The sequence below is a fragment of the Astatotilapia calliptera genome, chromosome 1 (genome assembly GCF_964374335.1).
Source record: "Astatotilapia calliptera chromosome 1, fAstCal68.1, whole genome shotgun sequence".
NCBI lineage: Eukaryota > Metazoa > Chordata > Actinopteri > Cichliformes > Cichlidae > Astatotilapia > Astatotilapia calliptera.
The window spans coordinates 33,114,124-33,142,014 of record NC_137422.1 but is presented as its reverse complement, the minus strand read 5'-3'; the positions used below and the strand labels follow the sequence as shown (position 1 = coordinate 33,142,014).

Here is a 27,891-nt window from a genome sequence, read left to right as displayed (position 1 = left end):
CTTCAAAAGTAGAGCAGGTATTTAGGCCATGTTCTGGTTTACATGCGGACAGTTATAGGAAGCATAAATTTGTGCTTTGTCTGCTTTTGTTACTGGAAGCTGAGCTGTAGCTGTCTGGCTCTTTAGTTTGTTTGTTGAGCAGGCATGCGAGAGAAATAATTTGCATAACTGTACAGGAGCTCAGAAGCTTGTATTATTCAGTTAATGTGACCACTGTGGTCATCCATATGGCTGCTTCCTGTAAAACTTAGAAACACTGGTGTAATCACAAATTCTAAAGAGATCAGGCGTAAATTTGATCCGTATTGAAAACGTTATTTTAGGTGTTGTAAAAGCAGCTCAACAATTCATGTAGTAGACCTCCACAAGAAGTTGTTAAAATAAAAATATGCTAGACATGCTGCATTTGGCAGAGTAGAAAATGTTTTGGGAAGAGGTCAGAGTGACACGTGAGGACGTTTGGTTCGTATCCAGAATAATGCAATTATAAAAAATTGAGAAAAAAAAATTAATAAACCCGACACTTATGAGCTCTGAGAAGCTAAAAGCAGTGTTTTGCAAAAAATAAAAAAACAGAGACCAAACGTTGCTTACTTGAAGAAAAGAAATAATATCGAACCTTCCCTTAGAATCCATTCAGCCATCCGTCCATAATTTTTGGCTTATCCAGTTCTGGGTCCCAGTGGAGTTGGAGCCTCCCCACCTGTCACACAGCGACTGTCCCAGTTGTCAAAGGTTAATTTCTCCTAGAATGAAAAATGAAAAATATTTAAAACCATCTGGATCTTTGATTCAGATCTAACAGAAAGTTGATCAGAAGAGAGCCAGGATCCTGCACATAGCAGACAGGGTTTTTTATGCATAGATTTTACACAAGTATGAGAGTTCAGGTGTGAGTAAACCTGTGCTCTGTGACTGATTTGGATATCTCTTTATGAGCCCATAAAGTGCCTGACTATTTGTTCCCTTGTGTGTAGTGTAAAGCATATGAAAAAGCCCTTAAAATCAATTGAGCCTTAATTTTTTTGCCATGTTTTATATGAAACCTGTGTTCGTTTTGTGATTTTGTGTGTGTGATTTTGAAAATCTTTATCATTTTCTTTTTTCTCTTTCCTTTGTCTTGCCTTCTTCCATCCTTCAGGTGCCTTGCAGGACTGGAGTTCCCGACCTCTGTGCTGAGTTAAATCCTAAATCCTGGTGGGATCACGACTGACCTTTGTTGCTCCGTCATCGGCTCCTGTTTCCCTCCCGCTCTTCCTCCAAACTTCTCTCCTCCCCTTTCTTAAACTCTGTTCCCCTCCTCCTCTGTGTCTGTCGTTCCCGGGCTTATTACTCACTGAAGGGAGCAGCACAGTAGCTGGCAAAGGATGAAGCGGGTCTGCCTGCCAACACCAGACAGAGGATAGAAGCCACAAAAGGACTAGCAAGGGGGGCAAGAGAGGCCAAGAGGAAGAGAGACTGAGAAGAAATCTATCAGAGAGAACCACAACGAAAGTGTGAGAAGCAACAACAATCAAGATGCCTCGCCGGAAAGACAGAAGTTTCATCAGCTAGGAAGGTGCCACTAGCAGATCTATAACTCTGAACATTTTTTTAAACAAACTTCTAACCTGCACACACAAAAATAAGTTGTGGAGACAGATGCTCCTACCCTCTGGAGTCCTTGTTAACACCTGCTATGCCTCTGTAAAAAGTGTTAGCCATGCCAGCCAAGGGAAAGTACCTGTTGAATGACCAGGAGCTCAGAAATGAGGCACTCTACCGCAAATACTCCTGCATCAGCCAGTATCAGCCGCTGGTACTCCTGCTGGGCCTCTCCATGCTCTGCTGTGTAATTCTCCTTATTCTGTTCTTTGCCCTCCGATTGGTGAGTTTTAACATACACATTTGTTTAAAAGTTACACTGACTGCAAACACTGGAAAGCATTATACCTTTTAAATATGAATCCCAGTCTGTGATTTTTAACAATACAGTGATTATATTCATGACCTCTGAGGCAGAGGAGGGGAGTCATTGGAAATGATCAATAGTTCTTTTGAATTCCTTCATGTGACTAATCTTTGGGCTTCAACTGCATAAAAGGTATTAATTGGTATTAAAATGTCTTAAGTCAGTTTTTCATATACTAAGATATGGGCACCTGGGTTTTATTAATTGTACTTGACATTATAATTTAAATCCTCCAAAATATGATTGCTAGGTTGCACTGTTGAGTCATGAAAATTGGCTCCTTTGCCAAGATTTTACCCAACAGCTGAATCCAGCATGCAGGTTTTCAGCCACACGTGGTGCATTTTGTGTGCAAAGTGTTTCCGGTGTGGCACAGTAGGAATCAAGAAAGTGGAATCCAGTGCAAGTTCCAGTTCAAGTAATTCTTGCAAAGTAGCTTGACTAGATTAGATTAAATCACCAAATATGCTATAAACTTACTGGAACTCAGATTGTTGTTGTTTTTTTAAATCAGCCTTACTGATTTGCCTATCTAGGAATAATGCAGTGAGTGTAAGGAATAACTGAATTTCTGAAAATTGGTAGCCTCCATAAACTGTTGTATAACAATTAAATTGAAAAAAAAAAATGCAAAATGCACAACCTGACTTTCACAGCATGGTTTCTTATGACAATGGCACCAAGATGCTACACATAAACAGCAGCTCTTGTAGTCATAAACTCAGTTTTTCTACCTGGCATTTTCCTTTTAATTGATGAAAATATGTTAGAAAAGCAAATTAAAGAAATCACTCATCCAAGACAGTATGCAGTTAATAATTAAGATGCTCTAGATTCAGCTTGGTTCAAGTGTTGTTTTAAGGCACGTCTTAGAAGATGTTTATTATTTAGTCAAGGAAAGAACCTGCTGAGCCAACATACAAACACACCTGCAGTTTTCCTGCTTTTTGCATCACTGTTAGTTTTTATTGCTAGGTGACACAAATTGCTGTTGCAAGTATTGACGTGCACCAACGATGAAACATCATTTATGTTTCTTTGAGAGTTATTTTAAAGACCTACAGACCTGTCACATCCTGCTTTAACGATGATAAGTTTTAGTTAGTCGATTGGTGTTTGGGGGAGAGATTTGGCACATTAGGACAGCAGCAGTAGCGTGCTGTGTTATGAAGCAGGATGTGGCTGGATGTTCAGTTTGAAACCTTAGGTCACCAGTGAAAATGTGGGAGAAAAAAACAACACTCCTCTATTTTGATAGCTGCTTGAATAAAGCACTGTGGGTACAGATGTAGAGGAGTGTGAATGAGTGAGTGATTGTGTAACTGTTTTGATGTGAAGGAGGATGTATCTGAAGTAGGCATGAATATGGGGAATGCAAATTTCAGTTTCAAGATTATATAAGGTTATAATGTTTTTGTGCAGGAAACGACGTGAAGTGTATGTTGTCTCAGTGTCTCGTTTATCCACAGAGAGATGTGAGGTCAAGGTTGGCTAGAGAGGGCTCAGAAAAAATTGCGTTTAGTTCCTTTTTTCCTCTGAGGCACGTTCTCTCTGTTAATTGTTTTACCCAGCAGTTAAAACTTGCATCAACTTTGTTGGAGATTTGAATAGAATAAAACAAATCAAGAGAAAACTAAGACATGCAGTAAAATGTTTAAAACAATGCAGCTGTCAGAGCACAGCGACTGCAATTGTGCTTCCTACCGTGACAAGAAAAGACATGTATTCATTGAGTTCTGCTGTTCAGCGGCATGCTGTTGATTTTTGGCATGATGGCAGGCAGCTGCTACAGCTTCTGTCACCGTAGCTTATATTACTTTCTCCTGCTGGAAAAATCATTTTAACCTTCCTTATATTGTGTTGCTGCAGTCTTTTTGGCACACTCCTTTTTTTCATGTCTCTCTCAAACATTGGTTCCATCACTCTTGTATCCACTTTACACACATTCACGCTCGCACGTCCATGTTGGTAACATGTAGCTTCTCATTTGGATTTCAAAATATGTAAAATCTATTCACACCTTCAGCAATCCCCTGGCATACCATTACACACTCCTTTTTTTTCTGTCCTCTCTTCTGCGCATGCAGTTGCCAGGGGTACAGAGGAGTTAAGAGAAAATGTTGGGTTGGAGCTTGTATAACACTTATTAAATGCAAAGGAGGGGCACAGTGTCGCTTAGGGGGTGGCCATCAATGTCAGGCAGTCACTTTCGACTTATGTAACTCTTCTTTAGTCGTGGATATTGGATGATAAATGAAGGAAAAACTAGAGAAAACTGGCATTAAAAGTGTGTCTTCTAACACCTGTCTCTGGTCCTGATTGCCTGGAAGGTTCTTTAAATTTTATCCAAATACAATGGCTATAGCATGTATAATAACACTCTTAGACCTAAATATGTAACTCCTATAAATGCATTCACTGTGGCCTTGAAACCTGCTTTTGCTGTCTCCATATAGTTGCTTTCATTTTTATTAAACTTACTGCAAAACGCCCCTTTTTCGAATGTTAGTGATGATGCTGAATCACAGAAATAAAAGTCAGAATGATCAGTGCAAAGTCTCACAGAACTTTAAACACCCTGGCTAGTTTTGTGTGATTCCCCCCCCCCCCCCCTTGGTGTGCCACATGTTAAACATTAAAGCCGTATCTGCTCACGTGGATTTCTCCGCAGCTGAAACGAAGTAATTGTGCTTTTGCTGCCGTCAGAAAGGTTTTGTCAAGACTCGCATCTACACGGGGAGCGGAAAATGCTTTAGTTGAGATCTGGCCTTTTCCAGTGCTGCCATGGTAACCAGAAAGATCAACATACAATGCAGAGATGGCCTTCTCCGCTCAGAGATCTATTGACTCTGACTTTGTGCGTCTGTCTCACTCCTGAGCGCTCTTTTAACCCCTTACTTTCTCTTGTGTCCTCCCTCCAACACCTACTCTCTCTCCCAGTTAACGCCAAGGCAATCACACATCATGTGCACACATCGACGAACTGCTGTTCTCATGCATGTAATTACCTACGCTTTTGATACACAAACACACACACAAAAACGCTCTTCTTTTCACAAATGCATTCTTTTTTTCCCCCCCTTTTGTGCCAGCTTCTCACTGTGCAGTAACTCAATTAGGAAGATGTTGACCTGGAGGCAACAGCACATGAAGCAGAGACAACTGTGAATAAAAACACGCAGTAATCTCACATAGGCCTTTGTTCTCAGGAGCATTTTATGTTGATTTTTTTATTTTATTTTTTTACCTTCAGCTTCAACTGCAGTGTACGAGTTCACCAACAATACAAAAATTATTGAGCTGCTCGTTAAAATATTTTTTAAAAAGTATATAAGTAGACTCTACAGTACATGCAAGCAGGTGAAAATATAGATTTTTCACACAAAATTTACAAATACTTCACATTATTGGCAAAATCCATAATGTTTGCTTTTCATCTTGTGGGAAATAAAGGTGGTTATTGCAGGAAGTGCTATTATTAGTTGCGCTTCTTCATACTAGATGGCTAACATAGTTCTTCTGCCACTGATACACCTGTGGCCCATGCACAAATGTAGCTACTGACAGCTACTGACCTGAAACTTGCCTTATAATGTGTTTAAATACTAGCAGCTGTCTCTTGTTAAATCTGACTGTAAATACTTGTGATATAACTTATGTTATACAGCAGTCCTCTGTGGAAAAACCTCTGCTTCAGTTGAGCAAACTTCCAAGATGTTATCTAAACAATATGTTGTAATTTAAACCTTGGAAACCTGGTTGAGGATAAGGTGTTGATCATCTTCAACCAGGCTTGAAAGACACTGAGCAACCCTGTAAGAGTTTAACAAATTGTGTTTTTATTTTTCTCTCCCTGGCTTCTGTTATAGGGAGCCGACAAACATTATGTCTTTGTGAGTGTGGTGAGCGCCAGCCTGTGTGTGTTCCTAGCTGTGTTTGTGCTGGTGTGTACAGACGTACTCGCACAGCGATGGAGGCGTCTGCTAGGCCTGATTGTATGGGCAACACACCTCACCTTGGGCTACACCTTCATCTTCAGTGGACCTATTGTCTTACCTTGGGACCAGGTAACTTCACTTTACAGCAGAGTTTAAACTGAAGTAATGCAAGCCTTTTCCAGAGGCAAAAATCTTGGGAAGCTGTGTAAAATGTACACAAATACTTAAATCATTTAGTCCTGAAAACCATATATTTGCTAGAAAAACTACAAACACAATACACTGAATGGTAGAAATAAAAATTTAAAAATCAATTTTTCCACTTATCCACTTTTTCCTGCTTGTCCAATCGAGGGCTGCAGCTTAGCACAGGCACCATTCAGACTTACATTTTACCTGCGACCAATATAGAATTGCCACTTTAACTATCTTTCGACTGTGAAAGGAAGCCAGAGTAGTTTTAGAGAACCCCCAGAGGCACCTACACAGAAGTACACATTGGATTCAAACCCAGGACCTTACGCTTATTTTAAATTTCAGGGACGAGGTATGTTTCCCACTGTGTTGGATTTGTCCTTCTCCTTTATTTATTTTTTTCATTGAGGTGGTCGGCTCCTCAACACCTGAAGCCCTCCCTTCTGTTGCTGGGTTTTGTAATGTCCCAAACATTATCAGTGGGTAACAGGCCTGGACTGCAGGCATCGGTTTTATATCTGACTCTCTGCTACAAACCAAGGCTGTTAAGAAATATATGGAAATTTTTTGACAGTCTTTTTCTTGAAAATGTCATAAGTTTAACAACCTTTTCCTGGCATCTTTTATATTGTTGTGCATTAATGGTGCTCTCTTACTTGTGTACTGTTAACAACCCATATGGTCCCTGTCCTCTTTAGACCGGTGTGCGTCACTGATGCTTTCCAAAAGTAAATTTCAGACCACAGGGCAGGTTTTCACTTTGCCTCCATCCATCTTAAGTGAACTTATGCCTAGGTTGACTTTACTGGTGTTTGTTTAGAGAGTTATTCTTTGCATAACTGATTTTGAATCTCCATTAGTGGTTGCAGGGACTGTGCAGTGCTATGTGAGATCAAGAACATCATGGACATTCAATATTAGCTTTTGTTTTTTTTGTTTCTGCATGTAGTATATTTCCATTTAGAAGAAAAAAATGATGAATATTTATACTTTCTAATTCTCACCAAGTTGCTGGTTTGGTTGCGTAAAACGGATTTTTTTTCTTCTCATAAATCTTCTACAGCTTAGCTGTGAAATGTCTTTTAGCTTTGGATCTGTGACTAAACACCAGATGATGTAATTGTTCCAAAAACTAGGAATGATTTGAAATGACTCAGTCCTTTCCTATATGTTCCCAGGTGCCTTTATTCCTCTTCATCATCTTCTCTGTATACACAATGCTGCCATTCCAGATGAAGGATGCTGTAGTGCTGAGCATCATTTCCTCTCTGTCCCACATTTTGGCCATCACGATACACCTCAAAGTTTACAGCACAGAGACCAGTTACCTTGCCAACCAGGTAAAACCATTCGAATTGTTCTAGTAATTCTAGTTCTTACTGCTTCTGTGATGTTAATCAGTCTGTGATTGTTGCTTTAGTGTGAAGAATGTGTTCAGCACTTCAGGTCAATATAATTTGTAGGAAAATGGCAAGTTGCAGTTCATAATTACAAGAACATAGGAATCCTTCAGAAAACACTGAAAACTTACAGATGTGAATCTCAGTGTGTGATGTGATGGTGTCAAAATATTGTGTTTATTACTGGCCAAGTTAAACACAAAAAAATGGACCAGTAGAAAGCCAAAGCCATTGACGTAGGAACTTGAGTATCATTAATTTGTAATGTCCCGTTCCAGCAGGCACACAGAGGTTCAGATTCATGCCTGCGTGTGTGTGTTCGTGCATAGCAAGTGTTTCAACTTGAGCTCTAACATCTGCTGCTGTGCCTCTTTCTCTAGCTCCTGTCCAACCTAGTGGTGTTTCTGTGCGGCAGTGTGGTGGGAGCCTTTCATAAAGTCCTAATGGAGAAAACCCTGAGGCAGACTTTCCAGGACACCCTGAGGTCCCTGGGAATGCGGATGAAGCTCGAGATAGAAAAGAGACAACAGGTAATACAGTGGCTTTCATTGTGTGGCATGCATGCTTTAATGTGTGTTGTATGAAAATTTGTTTCTGCAAATAGGTCTGCAGTGCAATGACCGGATAAAGAGTGGCTTGGGTAACGTGGTGCTTTATCATGATATTTCACAGTTTTTGTCTATATTTTGAACCCTCACAGAATGTAAACAAACATTACAGACAAATGAAAATAGCTCATCATAATCGTTATTGCCGTACTCTTATTATTTTATTGCATTTAATTTCTGAGCTTTGCCTTTGGCTGCCCTTACGTTGACTCTTCCATGAATGTTTTCAATGGGACTACCAAATCCTTCTCAAATTAGATTTTCCTGTGATGCCTTTTAAATTACACGCATCTGTGCTGACTTCTTCTACTTCAGGAGCCTTTTTGCAACAATTTCCCCCTTTTATCATTTGTTTTGACTGTTGCTTAGTAGAGGACATAAAACATGCTGACAGGGAGGCTTCAGTGTTGCCTAGCAGGAAAAAAAAAGGAATGATATAGTCGTTAACATTCAAACCTTCTCTTCTTGTTTTGAACTGTGGCTGGGAGGAGAGGGGAAGGGAGGGAGCGAGAGAAAAAGAGGAACCAATGACAATCGCACACTGTGTCAATTCCACTGGGAAAAGCCCAGTATGTTCCCCCGAAATGCTTCTTGGCAGGGTGTGAAGGACATCTAAATGATATTCAAACTGTTTGTTTATGCTCCCATGTGAAACCAACATTAATAAAATTGGTTTAATAACAATGTTTATACATGTTAAAATAAGTATCATACTAGGGATCGTTCATATACATTTTCATTCACATGTACACATTATATAAAGAATGACATTTCCAGAAGCACTTTACATACTGTCCTCTGTGCAAAGGTCCCTTTATGAGAGGTTTTTCTTTCTTTTTTTTTTTTCTTCTGATAAATATTTTCCATTGTGACTAAAAAGCAGGTGATATTGTTGCAGAGAGGAGGAAGCATGAGCGCGCACACACACACACACACACACGCGCGCGCATCTGTAAGGACTAACACATAAAATGCTTTGCCTTAGGTGAGTTCTTAACCCCCATGATCTCTCCCACATTGTTTGTGTTTAAATATTACTACATGTGGATTATTTGTTCTTACTTCGGAGTGGTAGTGACTCAGGAGGTACATCAGAGATCCACTAATCAGACGATCTGTTGTTACTGCTCCGGCTTCTCCTTTCTACATGTCGAGGTGTCCGCAATCCAGATACTGAAACAAACAAACAAATAAAAAACTTCCCATATATTTGTGTGTAGCAGCACAAGTATAATTATCATGAGAGTTTGTGTAAATGGGTGACCGTAATCTTTATGTGTAAGCTTTTTGAGTAATTAAGAAGACACAACTGTATGTTGTCTACTGTTTACACTCATTTAAATGGATGTGTGTGTTCTTACTTCTTAATTTCCCTTTAAATCAATTTGAAGAAAAAAAAAAAAGAAAAAGCGTGAGTATTTGGACTAAAAAAAATGAGACTCAAAATTAATTTTCATTCTCTCAGGTCCTTGATATGTTTTGACAGCTTGGAGAGTGTCCACAAACCCTCCAGGGAAATAAGTCTTGTGACAACACACTTGGCTTTTCCAAAAAGTCAGAGACATTTCTCACATGTAAACTACTAAAGCACTAAATTTAGACACAAATCAGCTGGTATATAACATACCTTGCATGCCATGAAGTGTGGTAGTGGTATCTCTGTGCCAAGCGAGTGGAGGTTTGCCAGGTCCTGATTAGCTGAAGTAAATAAAAGGGTCCCAAAATAGAGCAATATTGTAGATCAGGGCTGCCCAATCCCGGTCCTCGAGAGCTACTATCCTGCAGCTTTTAGATGCATCCCTACTCCAACACAGCTGAATCAAATGGTTTGATTACCTCTTCAGCATGCCATCATGTTTGGCAAAGGCCTGATAACAAGCCATTCATTTGATTCAGGTGTGTGGGAACAAGGATGCATCTAAAAGCTGCAGGATGGTAGCTCTCGAGGACTGGGATTGGGCACCCCCTGTTGTAGCTTATGAAGACAATCAGTGTTGTAGCAATACAATGACGAAGTTGTTTGCGCTCCTCCCCTTTCTCGTAAAATTTCTTCTGATTCGCTGTCAGTTGCAAAAAGGTTTAACATGAGCATCCATCACTGTAATAGTATGCCTATGTATATGGCATAAAAATGTATAAATAGGTCAACTAATTTATTCATGCACAAAGAACTGCACATCAACTTTTCATTTTAATGCTTTCTGTACAAATATCTTACTCAGATCTCATGATTATTGTCATCACAATTACAAATGTTTGTCCCCTAAGTCAATTAGCAAAAAAGACTAAGTACTCTTGCTCTAGTGTTTTGAAGGATTTTTAAAATGCCAATGATACGTTTACCTCGCTGACTAAAGGAAATATATTTGAAGCACTTTGCAGTGACTTGTTGAATTAAAATATAACAAGCCTCGTCTCAGCCAGCGTAGTCAGATGATGTAATCTGCCGCCCTTCATATGATGTGAGAAGGGATTAATCATTTCTTTGGAAGTCAGATTTGTGTCTTAATGAAGCAGTCGAACTTTGAACATTTCTCAGGCCTCAGGGTATTATGGCTCATGCTATACACATATTTCTTCTGCTGTCTCATGTTAATCATGGACTAGATGCAATAGCAGCATGATTTGTATGTGTTTGGTGCCATTGCACCATTTTTAACCCAGTGTGAATATTCTGGTCTCTATATAAACCACTCCTGCTCTGAATGCTAAGTAAAGGTTCACAGGTGTGGGGACAGTGCTGAGGAAATAATAGGACTGATACAGACTGGGACTCAAAGTATGATGTGATTACAGACAGAATTAAAGATGGTCACAGGAAAAAAAATGTTTTAATTGGAGCTTTTGCTTCCTGTGTTCTGGTCATCATATTTGTGGATGTCTTCTGTTCTACCCTTTCTGTTTCTGGTAGACCTTTGTTCACTACAGGACCTGACCACTCATGGCTGTATACTGAGTGCAGCAGTCAAATAAGCTTAATTTCCTGACTCTCCTAAATTGCACTTATGTAACTAATTGTGTGTGTGTGTGTGTGTGTCTGTTTGTATTTGCAGGAGAACCTGCTGCAGTCTGTGTTGCCAGTCTACATCTCCATGAAGATGAAACTGGCAATAATGGAGCGCTTGCAAGACTGTAAAGACAAAGAAGAGCAACAACGGCTCGTCAAAGATAACAACTTCAAAAGCCTCTATGTCAAGAGGCATGAAAATGTCAGGTACAACCGCAACCATCTTTGGGATCGCAATATTATTTTAAATAATAACCTCGTTGTAGAAGCCTCATTTTAGTCAAAAAATGCATTCATTGTTCTGGCAGCAGATATTGGCTGTCCAATCTGACATTTTGGAAATAAGTGTCTGTGGCCTGAATTTGCTCTGCTTATAATTATTAACACTGACAGATTTCCAGACTAAATAAAAGACTACATTTGTGTAAGCTTAAAATGAATCACTTCAGATGGATTGTGACTCACATCTAGTGTGCGTGTCTTGTAAAAGACCCGCGTTTTAAACAGTATTTTATTGTATTTATCACGTTGACTTTGAATTAGAAAGGACTTTTTTAAGTAATTAAAAGAAATGTATTGTATTTTTAATCTAAATGTAAATCCTCAGGCATCACATCTTAAAACAAACAAGGCAAGAAAAAAGCAGGGGGGAAAAAGCAATTCGAGACAAATTCTCTAAATACTGGAGATTACTATGTCTGTTTTCCGAGCAGTGACCCAAATATAGCTCTGCTTTATGAGGTTTTCATTAATTTAGCAAGTGCTGACTGATATCAGGACAGCTGAAAGCGAAATGATTTTTCTGATGCGGAAACAGGACGCCGTTCTCATCTCACGTCACTAAAAGCATTGCAGGTTTTCCTAAGAGCAAACTCAATACTCTGTAAAGGCAGTTGTTTTTTAACAATATTCTGCACGTGGACGCAAAATGAAACCGTAATGGCATTAAACACAACAAAACTAAACTATTTTCTTTTTAAGATGTTTGAAGAAATGCTTGAAGATCTATAGAGGTTTTGAATTTTGCAATCAAAGGTCCATTGTGGCATCATCTTTGCTTCCGTGTTCATTTAAGGCCACTGCAAAAAGGTGTTAAATGATAGGCCGTGTCATATACAAGTCTCTATAATTACCTGAGTCAGTCCAGTAATTAGCTGTGTTCTCAGTCTCCTGAAACACCTGGCTCACTTCAGTCACGTAGTGGAAGCAGGTGCAGTATCTGTGTTCATCCGCTGGTCACTTACGGCCAGTGTTACTCAGGCCAGGCTTCAACGGTGTCAGTAATCAGCTCCACTCGGTGCATTTGCCTATATGTACACAAGCTATGAATATTTGTGGTTGTTTTTAATAGAGTTTAACAGTTCCAAATAAACTGAACCATGGGTATTCTTGGACATAGTTGATGGCTTCTTTAATAGTTCCCTTCAGTAGTCTTTTCTAAGCCAGATAAAACAAATCACTTCATGCTTCGTGCAGGATTAATCACGACTGTTGACATAACCTCTAATATGGTCAGGTGATTGTATTCACTTAGCTGGTGTGAATACAGATACGTTAAGACAATGAATCCATTGCTCTCTTTTTGTTTGAATTCATGCCAAGCTTCTAGTCTTTATTTTGGTGGTGTCAGGGTCTTTAATAGGTCAGATAAGATATCAGTGTTCCTTTGTGGTTTGCTGATGGGTAGTTTTAATAATGCCTGGTCTGTGTTTCAGCATTTGAACCAAACATGCCTTTAAATCAGGTCTACTGAAGTTTAATGGGTGATAGTACAGATATTTTTGCCCGATCAATCCCGATCAGCACAGCCCATAATGGTCACAATGGATCATAATGGGCTGTGCTGAGAAAAGCTGCTGTTTTGGGGCCAAATTTGAAGGACTAAAACTGTTTGAGCTTTATGGCCATTAGTATCCTCCAGTCCACTGCACATTGGTTGATTGTTAACAGAACCTTCATGAAGTCCTTGTCAGCATCTATTGTTAATTGGTTGAGTGACGAAAGCCAATGATGAAAGACAGGATTTGTTGTTCTGCCAGTATTTGTTCTTTTTATCAGCCTGGGCATGTGAATCGCAATCACATGGGTTTGGCCCAAAGTAAGCTAAGCCTGGTGGTTTTCTTTAGGAATCTCCTCTTTTAGAATTTAAAGGATGGCTTAATTCAGTGGTTCCCAAACTTTTTTTGCTAGGCCCCCCTTTGTTTTACAAGAAAAATGTTCCCTGCCATGGAGGGGCCCCACCCTTTGGGAAGGTCTGGCTTAATTAGTGGGATTCTTGTAGTTTCTACAATCAAAACATCACCAAACAATTTGAATTTTGAGTTATTCAGTCAGGACCACTGTAGTATTAAAAAAAAAAAAAAGTTTGACATCAGATGTGTCATTGATAAAGTCAGAAGCATGTATGCATGTAAACTTTGCCAGCTCTAAAACCTATTTTGTTTGATAAATGCTTGTTGCACATGTTGAATGGGTATTCTTTCATTACATGTGAATATTTCTGTGTTAAATGTTCGTTCACTTAATATCTTTCAGCATTCTGTATGCAGACATTGTCGGTTTCACCCGACTGGCCAGTGACTGTTCTCCCAAGGAGCTGGTCATTATGCTCAATGAACTGTTTGGCAAGTTTGACCAAATTGCCAAGGTGAGTTAAGACATTAAATAAAAATAGCTTTTATATCCAAGTGTCGAATGCCCAAAGGTTGCACAAACACAAAACTTCCATTGTTGACAAATCTCAAACACACCAATTTATTTAGCCATGCTAGCAAACATGCTAACATTTCAGCCTTGTGGAAACAAAATAGAGATCATATACTGTACATCAGCGGTCCCCGACCCCCAGGCCACGGACCAGTACCGGTCCGTGAGTCTCTTGGTGCCGGGCCGCGAGAGTTGAGGCTCGGGTGTGAAATTTATGGTTTTCAGGGTTTTTATTGGTTTTTAGAGTTATTATTTTTTTTACTACTTTTAATCATTAACTCAGTTTCCCTGGGTCTTTTCCCGTTTGTTATGAATAAATCTTCTTTTTTTGGTACTGGTACTGGTTTTATTTTGTTGTATTTATCCGCGACACCTTAAAGGCCGTGAAAATATTGTCGGACATAAACCGGTCAGTGGCGCAAAAAAGGGTGGGGAAAGCTGCTGTACATGCTGCAATCTGTCAGATGATTGGCTTAAAACAATCACATAGTAAATCACTTTCTAATCTCATATCACCCTCTTAAAAATTTGCAACAGTAAGTATAATTCTTAAAACAGAGTAGTGCCTTTACAACTGAGGCTACAAGTTTCATCATAAACATTCTGTATCTTTGTATATATCATTGTTTGCATTGGTGCTTGTTCACAAATGGAAGTTTAAGATTGAACTCCTCTCTGACAAAGCTTAGAAAGATCGCCCCCTCTGGCAGGAAGAGTTACATGCTCAAGACCAATTAAATGAAGATGCTAGGGGAGCCATGTTTAACCTCATAATAGTGTTTGGCTATACCATACTCCACATTTCCAGTACAAATGGCTGTTTTATGTTCTGAAATATGTTGTTTTTGTGCTTTCTCCAGTATAAGCTTGACCACAGGGGCATTTCTGGGCCCATTTATATTCAACTTTCACTTCAGTATTTGCCTCTTAAAGCACTGTTGGCACTATAGTGAAATAATCTTCATCTCAGAAAATCAGGGTCTGACAGCTGAAAAAGGAAACACTCACTAATTAAGGTCTGACTGAGGCACTTAAGCCCTAATAGGCAAAGCTGTTTTGTGCAAAGTGGCACATTGATTGATTGATTGATTTATTTTGTGAATGACTTATCCGTTTTTCTCATTCTTTAAAGGAAAACGAATGCATGAGAATCAAGATCCTCGGAGATTGCTACTACTGTGTGTCTGGGCTGCCGGTGTCACTGCCTAAACATGCAAAGAACTGTGTCAAAATGGGTCTGGACATGTGTGAAGCCATCAAGTAAGTTTTTCTTATAACAGTCACTTTTAGCTGTTTTTAACGTACAGTTATTTTCAAGATAGATTGTGTAATGTTTAAATAACCAGGATTTATGCATTAATTATTTATGAAGAGTGTCAGTGGAAGGTATATTAAACTGCGTGGAAGATCTAAGGGGAACATTTTTACCATACAGATTAAAACACAGAAACGTATGGTAGAGATGCACTGAGACACACACACACATACATCCTTGCAGTGTTATTGTGTTTGGAATTACTGAAAATATAGAAATAATATTAAAGAATGAAAACAAGTTTTTGTATTTCTGCAAAACTCCTTCAGGCAGGTACGAGAGGCCACAGGAGTGGATATCAACATGAGAGTTGGGGTTCACTCGGGCAACGTGCTCTGTGGTGTGATTGGACTTCGTAAGTGGCAGTTTGATGTATGGTCACATGATGTCACTCTAGCCAATCATATGGAGTCAGGAGGCCTTCCAGGGTAAGGAGCACTACCCTTTTTACCTTTTCTTGTTTCACATTTAATATCGACTCTTAAAGTTGAAGTTACCAGATTCATTTATTTATTTTTTACATTTGACCAGACGTGTCCACATAACAGAGGCGACTCTGAAGCACCTAAACAAGGCGTATGAAGTAGAAGAAGGAAACGGTCACCTCAGGGACACCTACTTAAAAGAGCTCAACGTGCAGACCTACCTAGTCATTGATCCACGGGTAAGCTTTAAGTCCATATTCCTAAAAAACACAGTTTGTGAAGGATGGAGAGAAATCTTTAGCATTTCAAATGTCTCCTCATACAGATAACTGCTGTTAGGATTTTGAATTTTACTAATAAAACAATCATGTTAATCTTGTAAATCATTTTTATATATTTCACTTTGTATTTTGCACACTGTGGGGTTTTTTAAAATTGGATGTTGCTTGCCATATGTCAAAGAACAATATGTGTTGATATTTTAAATCTTTTTTCCCCTTCCCACTATACTTTTGGGTGTTTGTTTCTCACGACCTCAGCAAACGTTTTTCCTTTTTTCTCCTTGCTGTCTCATCTTAGGTCAGATTTGTCACTATAAAGAATACTGCATAAATGTATTTTTTGTTGCAATTTTCATCTCTTTTTGAGCCAATGGGATGGATTCTTTGAGCTATTAGTACATGATATTCACTATCAAATCTTTGCATGTTCATCTACATCTTAAGTCTTAAGTCATCTACATCTTAAGTCCTCCCAGAACAACCAAAAGCCCCCCAAACCTCGGGTGAATGATGGTCTGAAGATGCGAGCATCTGTGCGTATGACCCGCTACCTTGAATCCTGGGGGGCTGTCAAACCTTTCGCCCACCTGCAGAACCGAGACGGCTTCACACCAGACACGATTGTCAATGGCAAACCACGTTTCAAGGTAAGGTCGCTGGATTGTACACCATGGTTTATTTACATTATTATCAAGATGACAATGAAAGAGAATAAAGTTGTTGTTTTCTTTGTGGCTTAGAATGGGATTATCGTGAGGTTGACCATGCACACATACATGCTTGGTCAGCATGCAGCAAAGGCAATGAGTGTGTATTACGTGATTTAGCAGAAGGGGATTTTAATGTTATTTCTGAATGTGATAAGTAAAGGAAATCAAACATATCAGAAGTCAGAAAAGCTTATTTTTACTTTCAAAGCATTGAATTTTTTAAAAAGCTTTAAGAAATCAAGAGATTTAAAAATTGATTTTACATGTCTTTCATCAAAACTAAGGAATCATTGTCTTGTGAGAACATTTCCAAACCAAAATGCTATATAACTACAGTATTATCCTCATCTTTTTCAGGATATTCCTTTGCGACCGAGCTCCAAGAACCCTGAGAGGTAAGACAAATCTTCAGCTGCTCCAGTAGCTACAAAATTAATTCACACATGACTCAAACACAACATGAAAGTTGACATCGACAAAAAGCTTTTTCACACATATGCACGCTGGCTTTTACAACCAACCTACTCAGTAGCATCATTATGACAACTGCCTTAAAAGAAAAGAGTTTCTGGCCAGCAAATTTTCCAGCCAGGACATTCTTATCAGTCCATAAACTCTGAAGTCTTTGCAATGTCTTTATTAATACTGTATTATGTAAGACTATATTGAAGCAGTTAGAAGCATATTATAGTTTAACATCTTGCAGATGTTACATCAATGACTATATTCAGCTATACTTATGGAGATTAACATAATACCCTAAATGTATGCATTTCTGAAAGATCTGAGATTTCAGAGTCATTTTAGATGATATCTAAAACACCAAATAGCATCTAGCTTGTTATCCTCTAGAGTAACTTGCGGTGAGCGTACAAGCAGCGTGCTGAATATGTTCTTCTGTGTGTGCTGGGCTTTTGGAAGAGGAATATGGTACCATTCTTGTTTGTTATTCTAGCTGCTCAGCAGCCCTGAAGTCCTAAGACATCTAATATTGATTTTCAGCCTTGTGCCTTGCGCACAGAGATTTCTCCCAATTCTTGGCATACTTTTATGATATTATGTACTGTAAATTATTTGACAGTCAGCATTTCACAATTTTAGGTTATTCTGCAATTGCCCATCTTTACCTCTGAGAAACATCCCCTGTTTAAGATGCTATTTTTATACCCAATCATGTTACTGACCTGTTGTCAATGAACCTAATTGCTTGCAAAATGTACCAGTTACTTTTTCAGCCTTTTGTTGCCCCATCCAAACAGTTTTGATTCGTGTTACTGCCATCACATTCAAAATGAGCTAATATTTTTCCTAAGATGGAACACCTTCTCAGTTTGGACACATGATATGATTACTTTGGGATTTCGTTCTTATTGTGGATAAACTGAGATCTGTAAATGACTGCATTCTCTTTTTACATATATTTTACAAAGCATCACGGCTCTTTTGGAACGGTGTTGTAAATAGCAGATGTAGTAGCATTAGTAGGTCACTTAATATGTAACACAGATGTCTGACGGGCAGTTTATGCTCACTGTTGTCATGCCTTGCCAAAAATGATCTAATTAATGCTTGCAAATGGTGTTGTTTTTATTTTTTGCCCTGTCTTGCACTCTTTGTTACCAGTTTTTGCTCTGATGCACAGTCAGTCTGAAGGCAGGTTGGTCTCTACAAGAATTTCAAGAATACATCAGTCTTGAAGTGTAGAGTTTCCATCTTGGAAATCAGTAGCGAGAAATTGCTGAATGTTTTTATCATTTAGGAGAAAACTCCATTGTGTCAAGCATGAGTACAAATGTTTATGGTGCTTTGCTAACACCAAAGTTCATGCCAGCTTTGACTACAACTGCCATCATCTCCTGTTAGCGTGGTGAAGCAGTTTTTTGGGGAGCTTCCCCTTTTTTCTCAGCACCAACACTTATTATTTAGGAGAAAACTGCAGTGCGTTAAGTGTGCTTCAAAAGCGAATATAAACGTTTATAGCGCTCTGATTAGGTCACAGCTCTTGCAAGCGTAACTACACGATTAGTGTTTGTTGATTGGTACAGATTTAATATTTCTGAGACTCACAATGATTCTGTTTCATGGAAGCAAAAGTAGTGCTCGAGGATTCGATTTGACTAACAAATAGATTTTTTTTTTTTTTTTTAAAGCTGTGCTGCAGTGGTAGTTATTCCTGCAGAGGGGTAGGAGTTCTGAGCAATATGAGTAGCCCTTCCACTAGCTTTAAATAATGCATAACCAAATTGATTGTGGTCATAGCTTTTAATGGTTAATTCTCTCTCCCCATCTGGTGAAGGCAGAATCAAAACAGCAAAGCTACTGATCAGTGGGCAGGACAAGCCTACACAAAACAGTGTGGGCTGAAGTAATGTGATTAGAAGAGATAAGTGTGATCCAAGTGCACAAGCATTCCTTCCTGAGAGTGTGTAGGTTTGCTGTATCGCGGAAACTGTCAATTTCATTCATGTATTCACAGTCCAATAAGGCCTAGGCTGTCACAGTGAAATGATCTACACGGTTTTAATGACACAACATGGTAGATTATACCGATCTCTGATTAAAACTGACAGTTGTTATTGCACTACGCTCAATTTTTATCTTAAAATGATTATAAATCCTGTGGTTTGTTTTTGTTTTGTTTTTTTTTTTTGGCTCTGCGCTGCTCTGTTGTGATCGATGTATATTTGTGTTTTACTGTTGGACCCCGACAGCTTTGATGAGTCTCTAGAAGAGGCATTCTCCTTACCCGCCCCGCCGCTCGGCAACCCTAAGTGAGTGGAGCCTTCACGGCCCGCAAGGTCCTCAGTCCTTTCAGTGCAGTAGTTCTCAGCCTTTCAGCTTATTCTCCCCAACAAATGCCTCACGTGCGCTTGCGTAAATGCAGACTACAGCGAGCTGAGTTTTACTTTAAATTATGCACTTGCCATGTTTTGTTTTGTTTTCCCAGTCCCCTGCAATCAGTTCGCTTTATGCAGATAACGAAAGAAAAGTTTTAAAGGGGACCTATTATGTGTTTTTATATATATTTTTTTATTAAAGCTGTCACTTTTTACTCATGTATGTTATTTACACATATAAAAACAGCCTTTAAAATTCCGTATGACTAAACTTCAAACACGAGGAACAAAATAAGAATTATTTAACAATTATATTGGGTTTTTTTTTCTTCTTTTGCTCAGCTCACCCACTTATGTTCAGTAGTAACAGTAGGCTAAATCGTAACCATTTGTGCTCTCTCTGTGTCTTTCTTGTTGTACTGGAAATGACATATGTGACATATCTGATATCATACATTCTGTGCCACTTGGGAGAGAAGCCAGCAGCGTTGATTTGTTACTCAGTTTCATAATTAAGTGTGCAAGTTTTTCAAAATCTTGAGTGTATAATTCAGTTAGAATACTTGACAGTTGTGAGTACAAGCATAGAAGCTTCACCCACCTGCCATTCAAGCCTTCTGTTTATGAGAAGAAAGACGGCTGGAGATGGTAGGAACGTAAAACGGTGTGTACCAAACAGAGAATAACCTGAGGGGTGGCATCAAGTCCCAATATAAGATAATTAAAAAATCTTTTGAACTCATGCACAGCAACTCGAGTGTAAGAGTAAAAATTTGGACCCGGAAGTGAGCAGAATAGGTCCCCTTCAAATATTTTATATGCATTTTTATAATAATTTTTAAAAGATGATTACTCTAAGTTTGAATGTAATAATTAAAAGCAATGAAATGTTAAAAACTAGACCTCCAGGTTGAGAACTACTGTCTTAGCAGAGAACCTTGCTGTTCTAACACTAACCCGTGCAGTGGTGTAATACGTATTTTCTGACCTTTTCTAACTGCTGCCTCTTTGTAACAGGGCAACATGCGATCTCGGAAGCCCCTAACCTTTGTTAGTGGACTGACATGATCCTATTAACGCTGATCACCTACTGGGGCTTGTGTGGTAATCAGGGTTTCTGCATCTGTGTGAATGTTTCCTTCCTGATGTAGCAGGGGGTTTCCGAGCAGGAGCACGACAGAAACACACCAACCAAATCCCACTGAGATCATCTAACACACAGATCTCTGCAGCATTACCGGCACACTCCCTTTTCGTACAGTAACACTCTTGCAGGCACAACCTACGTTTCCCTTTTCTCACTAATGCTCAGAATGGCATTAACCAAGTGGCCTCCAACCACAGCTACACTGGACCAGAGTGACCCACATGCTTGATCTGGTTTTCCAGCATCTGTTCCAGTCACTCTACATGTCTCTGCGTTTGTTTGCATGCCACTTCCTTATTGTCTCTGTTTTCTGGTCCAGGAAATCCCAGAAGACTCGGTTTGATGAGGAGCTGCACAATGAGATGACCATTACCATAGACGAGCTCAGCAACAAGTAGGTCGATTTCGGTCGAATCACAATTTATGCAATATTTGTAGCATATTTGATAAAATATTGTAATGTGTTGTATTTAACAGGTTTAAAGGAATTGCACAGTGGAGGAAATCCTCTGCTGAATTGTTTCTGATTGAGGTTACATCTTGATCCTTGATGATAAGCCTGACTAATTGTTTACTCTGTTGTTTCCCTGAAATTCTGGATCGGCTGTGTGACCGTTTCTATATGCCAAGATGTTGCAGTTTATTTTTATTCAGCTACTATTGCTTGGTTGTTGGTAATGCTGGTTGTTGATACAACCAACAAAATATTAAAATCCATTAACCCAATTTAAAATTCAGCGATCTGACACCAGCCTGTGTCACAAGCTTTTACTTGAAACCAGCAGCAGCTGAGGCCCTGTGTTGGTTTACCTGCATCCTCTCATGTCAGGTGCTGATCAGAAGTGAGCACAGATGACAAATTTGTTCGCGTTTGGCTCATTTGGTTTGTGCTTTTGTGGTATAGATACCACAGTTTTGCTTAACTGGTCTGTGACAAAAATATTTGCACAAAACAAAAAGCTCATGGTGACCGTAAGAGAAACATTTTGTCACTGAATTTATACTCTGGTACATTAAAAGTGCATGCATGGATCTGATGGAGCAATAGATTACAGACAATGATTTAACTGTTATTCGAAATGTCACATTAGTAATCTAACTGTGACTGAACTTTTAGACCTTGACTGACTGTGCAGATGTTTTAGATAATTAGTGAAGTTGCTGCTTTACAGCTTCAGATATTACAGATTAAAAATAAAGCTTCTCTGAAATCGGAGGCTGCAGCTAAAACATGCATATTGTTCCAGCTGTTGCGCAATGATTTCATTTCATGAAACTGAATGGAAATGATGCACCAATTTAAAAATAATAATAATAATAAGAGCAAAACGAAAAAGGTGATACAGTTTTTTGTGTGTGTGTGTGTGTTTTCTACTGTAATTTATAATTATGTGTATTTTTTTTTTTTTTTGTTATCCGAGATGTTTTTGTATATGCACAACCATGAGGATACAAAAGGTTATCTAAGTAGATTTAAGAGCAAATTTAATTTGCCTTCTCTGTTCAGCACACAAAGAAATAAAGAAAATTGTATAAGAATTGTTCTGCCCTCCTTTGAATTGGAGCCTTAATGATAAGTGAGCACTTAATACTTAAGAGATAACTATTAATGTTGTAGCATTTATTTGCCATTTCACTGAACTCCACTTAAAGCTGTGTGCAATGTCTTTGTTAATCTTAGAGGTTAAAACATGCAGATTAAGTTAAGAGCCCCCATAATGATCTGTGGTGTTCAGTAAAATTATTTGTTTATAATGAACAGAAATTATGACCTCAGTGTTTTTTCATGTTTTGAGATTTTTTTTCTTTGCCGTTGCATCAAGTTGTTGCATCAGGTGTGATCCAACACAGAGCAGTGCAGTATGTGCCCAGTGTTCACCTTAAAAACAGTCACAATACAGAGCACCTGAAATGTAAATCTCATAGAAGGAGACTTCATTCCCTGCTTTTCTTCTTCCATGCCCACTTACCTCCCTTCATGTGTTGCAGGCAGTGGTACAAGTTTGAAGAGAGCGGCTTAGCTCTGTGGTTTCTGAAGAAAGATCTGGCAAAACAGGTTGGTGAGATTTAATGTTCAATATAAATGACTGCTTCATCATACTTTTACATTTTAGTCATTTTAATACTGAAAAAGAAACATAATAAGTGTCTTCCGCCTTTCTTAGTATCGAGCCCTGGATTTGCCGATGTTCAAACACTACGCCAGCTGTGCCACCTTCATCTTCCTCTGTATCTTCATCATTCAGATGTTTGTTGCAAGGAAGTGAGTATGTTTTTAGTTTTTCGGATATTTGAATATCTGTTCTTCTCATGAGTACAAACTCGGAGGAACAGTTTTTTGAGCATTTGAAAAAGGTTTTAAAGCGCACGACGAAGACGTTTTTATATTTAGAAGATGAGCTGGAGATTGATGTTATTTTGTTTTTTCATTCGTGTCTTCCTAAGGCAACAGAGACTGGCGGTGTTATTTGGAGGGCTGTTTTGTGTGCTGCTCCTGGTCCTGGCGATCTGTTACGCAGGTCACTTACAGGTTTGTCCATTGATTCACATTCAGTATCTGGTTATTTGAGTGATTTGGTACAAGATTCTTTTCAGGCCCCGTTTGTAGAAACCAGGAGAAAAAGCCTTAATGACACAACAACTCTTTCATGCATCTTTACAGTAACATCTAAAGCCAAGCTGGATGCTGGTCAAGCATCAGTGATAAATAGTTTCTCGTTTATCTAGAAACACATTTTAATATTGCATATTCTTAACACACAGGTGGTTTGCTGAAGACATTCAATTTAATTTCCTTGTGCATGGGAAGTAGAAGTTTAATGTTAAATTCTTTATAGACTTTTTTTCAACACATGATGATGATGATGATGATGATAAGGATAATTATTATTGTTATTACTTTGTAAAAAAAAAAAAAGTTTAATTATCCAGTAAGTACATAAATATAATCAAATCAAATCAAATTTCTATTTTTAATGTTTTATATTCGCAGCGTTTTTAAGAAAATACCAAGGGGATGGGACAAAAATGTCACAACTTTTCACATTTCTTAACTTGTCAAGATATAATACAAAATTCCTGCGTGGATCACTCCTAAATTCAAGTCCAGTGCAAATGCAGTGCTTAATTAATTAATTAGAAAAACAAACAAACAAGAAAACACAAAGATTTTAAAAATATGTTTAAAAAAATGAAAATGAAACAATGTATTAGGCAAATGTCAAACTGAATTCATGCTTCTATACCTAAATTCGGCACACTGGACTTCTCTTAGAAGTCAGAAATTAATCAAGCGTAACAATCATTGAAGTAACAATTTCAAAATTGGCATCTGAACCAAAAAATAATGTGTTTTCCCTTTTTTTCCCCTGTCTTTTTTTTATCTTATAAATTTGAAAAATCATGAATAGCGGTAATTATATATTGGCATTAAAAATATTATTTTGATTAAAGACCTTGCACATACTGGTGGATCAACCATTACAGAAACGCAAGAATTGATTTTAGTACCCTTTAGTTACCCTGCCACCAGCCCCCACCCACCCTATTGGCACAAGTAATAAAAGCATGAGTGAAAAGGACTTGTGTTTTTGTGCACACTGTGCCAGAATTAGATGATCTGAGAATGGAAACATGGCATGAAAACTATCTCCTGCATTCACTGGGCTACAGCTTACTATAGACGCCCTTCTGACTCTGCAGATGACATCTGACATTCTGTTCTGGACATGCAGTTTTTTGGTTTTCAACTCGGACAGATTCCTTTCCTTGAAAGAGCTAGCTGTGAATCACTCGTGCATGCTGTCTGCAGATAGCTGACTGTAAAAAAGTCACGTTGCTCGTACCTGTTTGATTGCATTTTGTCTTTTTTTCTCCTCACTTCACTGCAGCGCCTGTTTCCGGAGAAGCTGTCAGGTTGCCAGTGGCTGCCAGCTGTGTCAGAGGCAGTGGTTAAACGGCCGTTTGTGCGCCTCCCTCTGGCAACCATCACCACAGCGGTCATCATTATCATGGCTGTGTTCAACCTGGTGAGACTCTGCTCACATGTTGAAGGCTAAGACAGATCCATTTAGTACTCTGGTATTTCTAGCTGTGCTGTTCATAAATGTCATGCCAAGCTTCAAAGCATGTTGTCAGGTCGTTGCTTGTCAGTTGTTTATTTATTTGTTTTTCCACTCCCTGCAGTGCTTTGACCAGGCAGATAAAGATGACTACTCTTGCCTTCCCGTGAGTGATAGATTTAATCCCAGACACGATGGTGTATAAATAGCAGTATTACATTTTAGTGTAAAGTAGTGTGTATTAATTGTAGTTTTCCTAACAGTAAAAAAGAGTGTAGTGTTTTACTTGTTTGCATGCTGCTTATAAATTTATTTAGATTTGCTACAAGTCTAATTCCATTTTATCCCCTTTTCTGTCCCTCAGTACTCTGTCTACTGCTGCATCCTATCACTCATTGCCTGTGGAGTTTTCCTTCGGATGAGCTTTGAGCTTAAAGTGCTCTTTCTGACTGTGGCCTCTACGGCATATTACGTCATCATTATCAGAAACACGCATACATCCTTTTATGAATACAGCAAAAACCTCAGCACCAAGAAGGACCTTGAAATCTTCACAAATTTGAACTGCAGGTGAGACTGAAGGAAAAGGGTGAATCCCACAGCTTTTCGGGAAATGTATTATTTCCTGTTTTCAAGCTGATGACCTGCAAATGTATCTACGTACCTGTGGCTTGTGACCAGTGAAGTTACCGCACCGACAGCAATCACTTTTGTGTTGCTTTAACTATCTCTGTCAGATTCACTTTATGCCACAACTCACATAGGTTAGGCTGTTGTTTATTGGCTGAGTGAAGCACTGGAGACCATGAACTTTGGAGGACTTAATTCTTACTTTATTTACTCTCAGCTTTCTGAGCTCCAGCTCTCCAGCTACTGATCTCTGTGGTTGTCTCACAGGAGTTTGTTTGTTTGTTTCTGGTTTGACTGAGTTGCTGCAGTTGGGCGTTCAATTTTAGCTTTATAATCCTGTTTTGTGTACAAACTGTGTGCTGCATCAGGGACATTTGTTCTCACTATCTAGCCAAGTAGTTTCCCCCACTATTTGCCTCAGTAGGGAGACTAGTGAATTAATAAAGTTGAAAGTAAAAAAAGCAGGATTTTGATTGGTGGAATAATCTTTTTGTTTAGATTGTGATATTATCCTGGATATGGTGACAGCCTTAATGCAAACATGCAAAGGTTGCATTTTAGATTGCATCTGCTGGCATCATGTTTTCTTTATCTGAATCAGTGTATGGCTGCAGTGCAGTAATATTTATCATATAACATCAGATCTACTTCAGCCTAATAGTCAAGACCTGCGTCAGAGCAGCCAAAACATTATCAACGAGCAAATGGCTTAAATCGAGTAGTTCAGTGAGAAAGAATATGACAAGAGTCTAAAATATTATAACAATCCTCTCTAAAGCAAATTAACTGTAATTTCATAATGCAAAATAAAATCCAATAAAACAAGCTTAGTGAGTATGACAAAAGAAAAGGCACAGCAAATATCAGGTGATGAGAAAGTGGCTCAGTGGAAACTGTTCTGATTGTAGTCTTTAAAAGATGGATGTAACCATAGTGATCTTACCAAGGAGTTTGGACTCATTTCGAAACTTTAGTGTTTTATGTTGTGTTTGTGTGTTGTTGTTTTTTTTTAAATCTTATCAGAGGTTAGATTGCTACTTCTGGGGTGGTCTATCACACATCATACCATAATCTTAATCAGACAAGTCAATAAAAATGATCTAAGGCACCAATATCTGCATACTTCTTTCTGAATACATGAATGAATTGGATTCTTAATCAGAGAATTATAGCAGAGAATTTTAGTTTACTGTTATGCCACCTTGTACTTTTAATCACTAGTGGTCAAAGTCATAACCACTGCAAGTTATTATTTTCCAAGTAAAAGTGGAGTCTGTGATTGGTCATGTTCTTGCTTGTCTTGCAGTGTAGAAATCCTGAAATGTTTAGGGCTGGTAAAACATCCCCAGTATATGAGTTGCATGTACATCACGCTTTTCCTGGTCACCATGTTCATCATCTCACTGCAGGTAAATGACAGTTTTTTGTTTGCTGAATTATTTTAAAAAACAAAAAAATTATCTCTTGTGCTGATTTTCCTCTAAACTTGCCATTCCTGTGGATTACAGAACGAGTACTGCTTCCGCCAGGACTTCCTGCTAAAGAACAAGAACCACACAGAGCAGGATGAGATCGAGACGAGAGAGAACTTGAACCGCCTGCTGCTGGAAAATGTGCTGCCGGCCCACGTAGCAGCGCTGTTTGTTGGGGAGAATAAGAAGAACGAGGTGAGATTTCCAAAGTTGATTCTAGTCCCCTGGATGCTATGAAGGACTGGTGAAGAGAGTTAAAAACAAATCATTCCCGTGAGATAACCCCCCATCATTACATACTGAAAGTGAACATGAACCAGGCGGCAATAATGTGACCAGTTATCTGAGGTCATCTTAAAAAAATAAATAAATAATTGTTATTTCCAGCATGTGGATTTTGGGTTTTAAAAGACTCAAAGAGAGGGACCTTTGAAACATAATACTGTACACAATCAGGGTGCCAGCTGCTTACTCATCAGGTTTTCACTGACACCGAGAACAGGACACAGAAAGTTGTGCTGGACATATTTTAACCTCCTAGAACCTGGCGTAAACATATGTGGACATCACGTTTTGGGACATCTAAACCAAAATACTTAATTTTTCTCTACAAGGGCCTGATATCCACTTGCGATTATACTGCCACTGTTCTATCAAAATTTGAAACAAATGTCCTCATATGTGGATCTAATTTTTCTCAAAAACAAAAATTAGGTAAAATAAAAATCTGGTAATTCTTTGTTTTTACATTCTTTAGGTCCCAATCAGCCCAAACAGCAAGGAAAAATTAAACATGCATGCCATGAAAGAGCTCGGGTCTTAGGAGGTTAAAGTACAAAGTTCATCAGGAGTGGCTACAAGCGGAGATGCCTTTCAGTGTCTTGCTGCTTCATTGTTACACTGAGCATGAATTGCCCTTTCAGTGTTATCACAGTTAGTAGAAGTAACAGGAAGGTTTAAGTATCTAAATGTAGCAATCCCAATAATCTTCATATTTCCTTGGTGAAACAATGCGAAAATGTAAAAACATGGCGCGGGGGAAACGGCCAGCTCCTTAAGCCTCAATGTGCCAGAGGAGTGTGGGTATATAGAGGTGCATTTCAATCATTTACTGCTTGAGTTTGATATAACCACACAACAGAACCCTTTTTAGAGCCATAATTGTGACGAAGTGAAGAATGTAGATAACTGGCTGGCATGCTACTGTC

The 27,891-nt window shown here is 38.7% G+C and overlaps 1 protein-coding gene across 2 annotated transcripts in view; it reads left to right on the top strand.

Annotated features, from left to right (window-relative positions):
• Positions 1-27,891, top strand: part of adcy7 (adenylate cyclase 7) — a 63,438-nt gene that overhangs the window by 29,522 nt on the left and 6,025 nt on the right. Inside the window, exons 2-22 of one of the 2 annotated variants that reach the window (XM_026173890.2) lie at positions 1,142-1,867; positions 5,821-6,018; positions 7,263-7,424; positions 7,865-8,014; positions 11,146-11,306; positions 13,635-13,746; positions 14,938-15,065; positions 15,390-15,548; positions 15,652-15,784; positions 16,294-16,473; positions 16,894-16,931; positions 19,248-19,307; positions 20,840-20,914; positions 22,510-22,576; positions 22,686-22,783; positions 22,966-23,050; positions 24,411-24,548; positions 24,706-24,747; positions 24,946-25,151; positions 26,518-26,620; positions 26,720-26,878. In XM_026173890.2, coding sequence (XP_026029675.1) covers positions 1,703-1,867; positions 5,821-6,018; positions 7,263-7,424; positions 7,865-8,014; positions 11,146-11,306; positions 13,635-13,746; positions 14,938-15,065; positions 15,390-15,548; positions 15,652-15,784; positions 16,294-16,473; positions 16,894-16,931; positions 19,248-19,307; positions 20,840-20,914; positions 22,510-22,576; positions 22,686-22,783; positions 22,966-23,050; positions 24,411-24,548; positions 24,706-24,747; positions 24,946-25,151; positions 26,518-26,620; positions 26,720-26,878 — 2,619 coding nt within the window. In that variant the 5' untranslated portion in view covers positions 1,142-1,702. The remainder of the gene's footprint in view (positions 1-1,141; positions 1,868-5,820; positions 6,019-7,262; positions 7,425-7,864; positions 8,015-11,145; positions 11,307-13,634; positions 13,747-14,937; positions 15,066-15,389; positions 15,549-15,651; positions 15,785-16,293; positions 16,474-16,893; positions 16,932-19,247; positions 19,308-20,839; positions 20,915-22,509; positions 22,577-22,685; positions 22,784-22,965; positions 23,051-24,410; positions 24,549-24,705; positions 24,748-24,945; positions 25,152-26,517; positions 26,621-26,719; positions 26,879-27,891) is intronic. The other variant, XM_026173910.2, reaches the window with a different exon arrangement.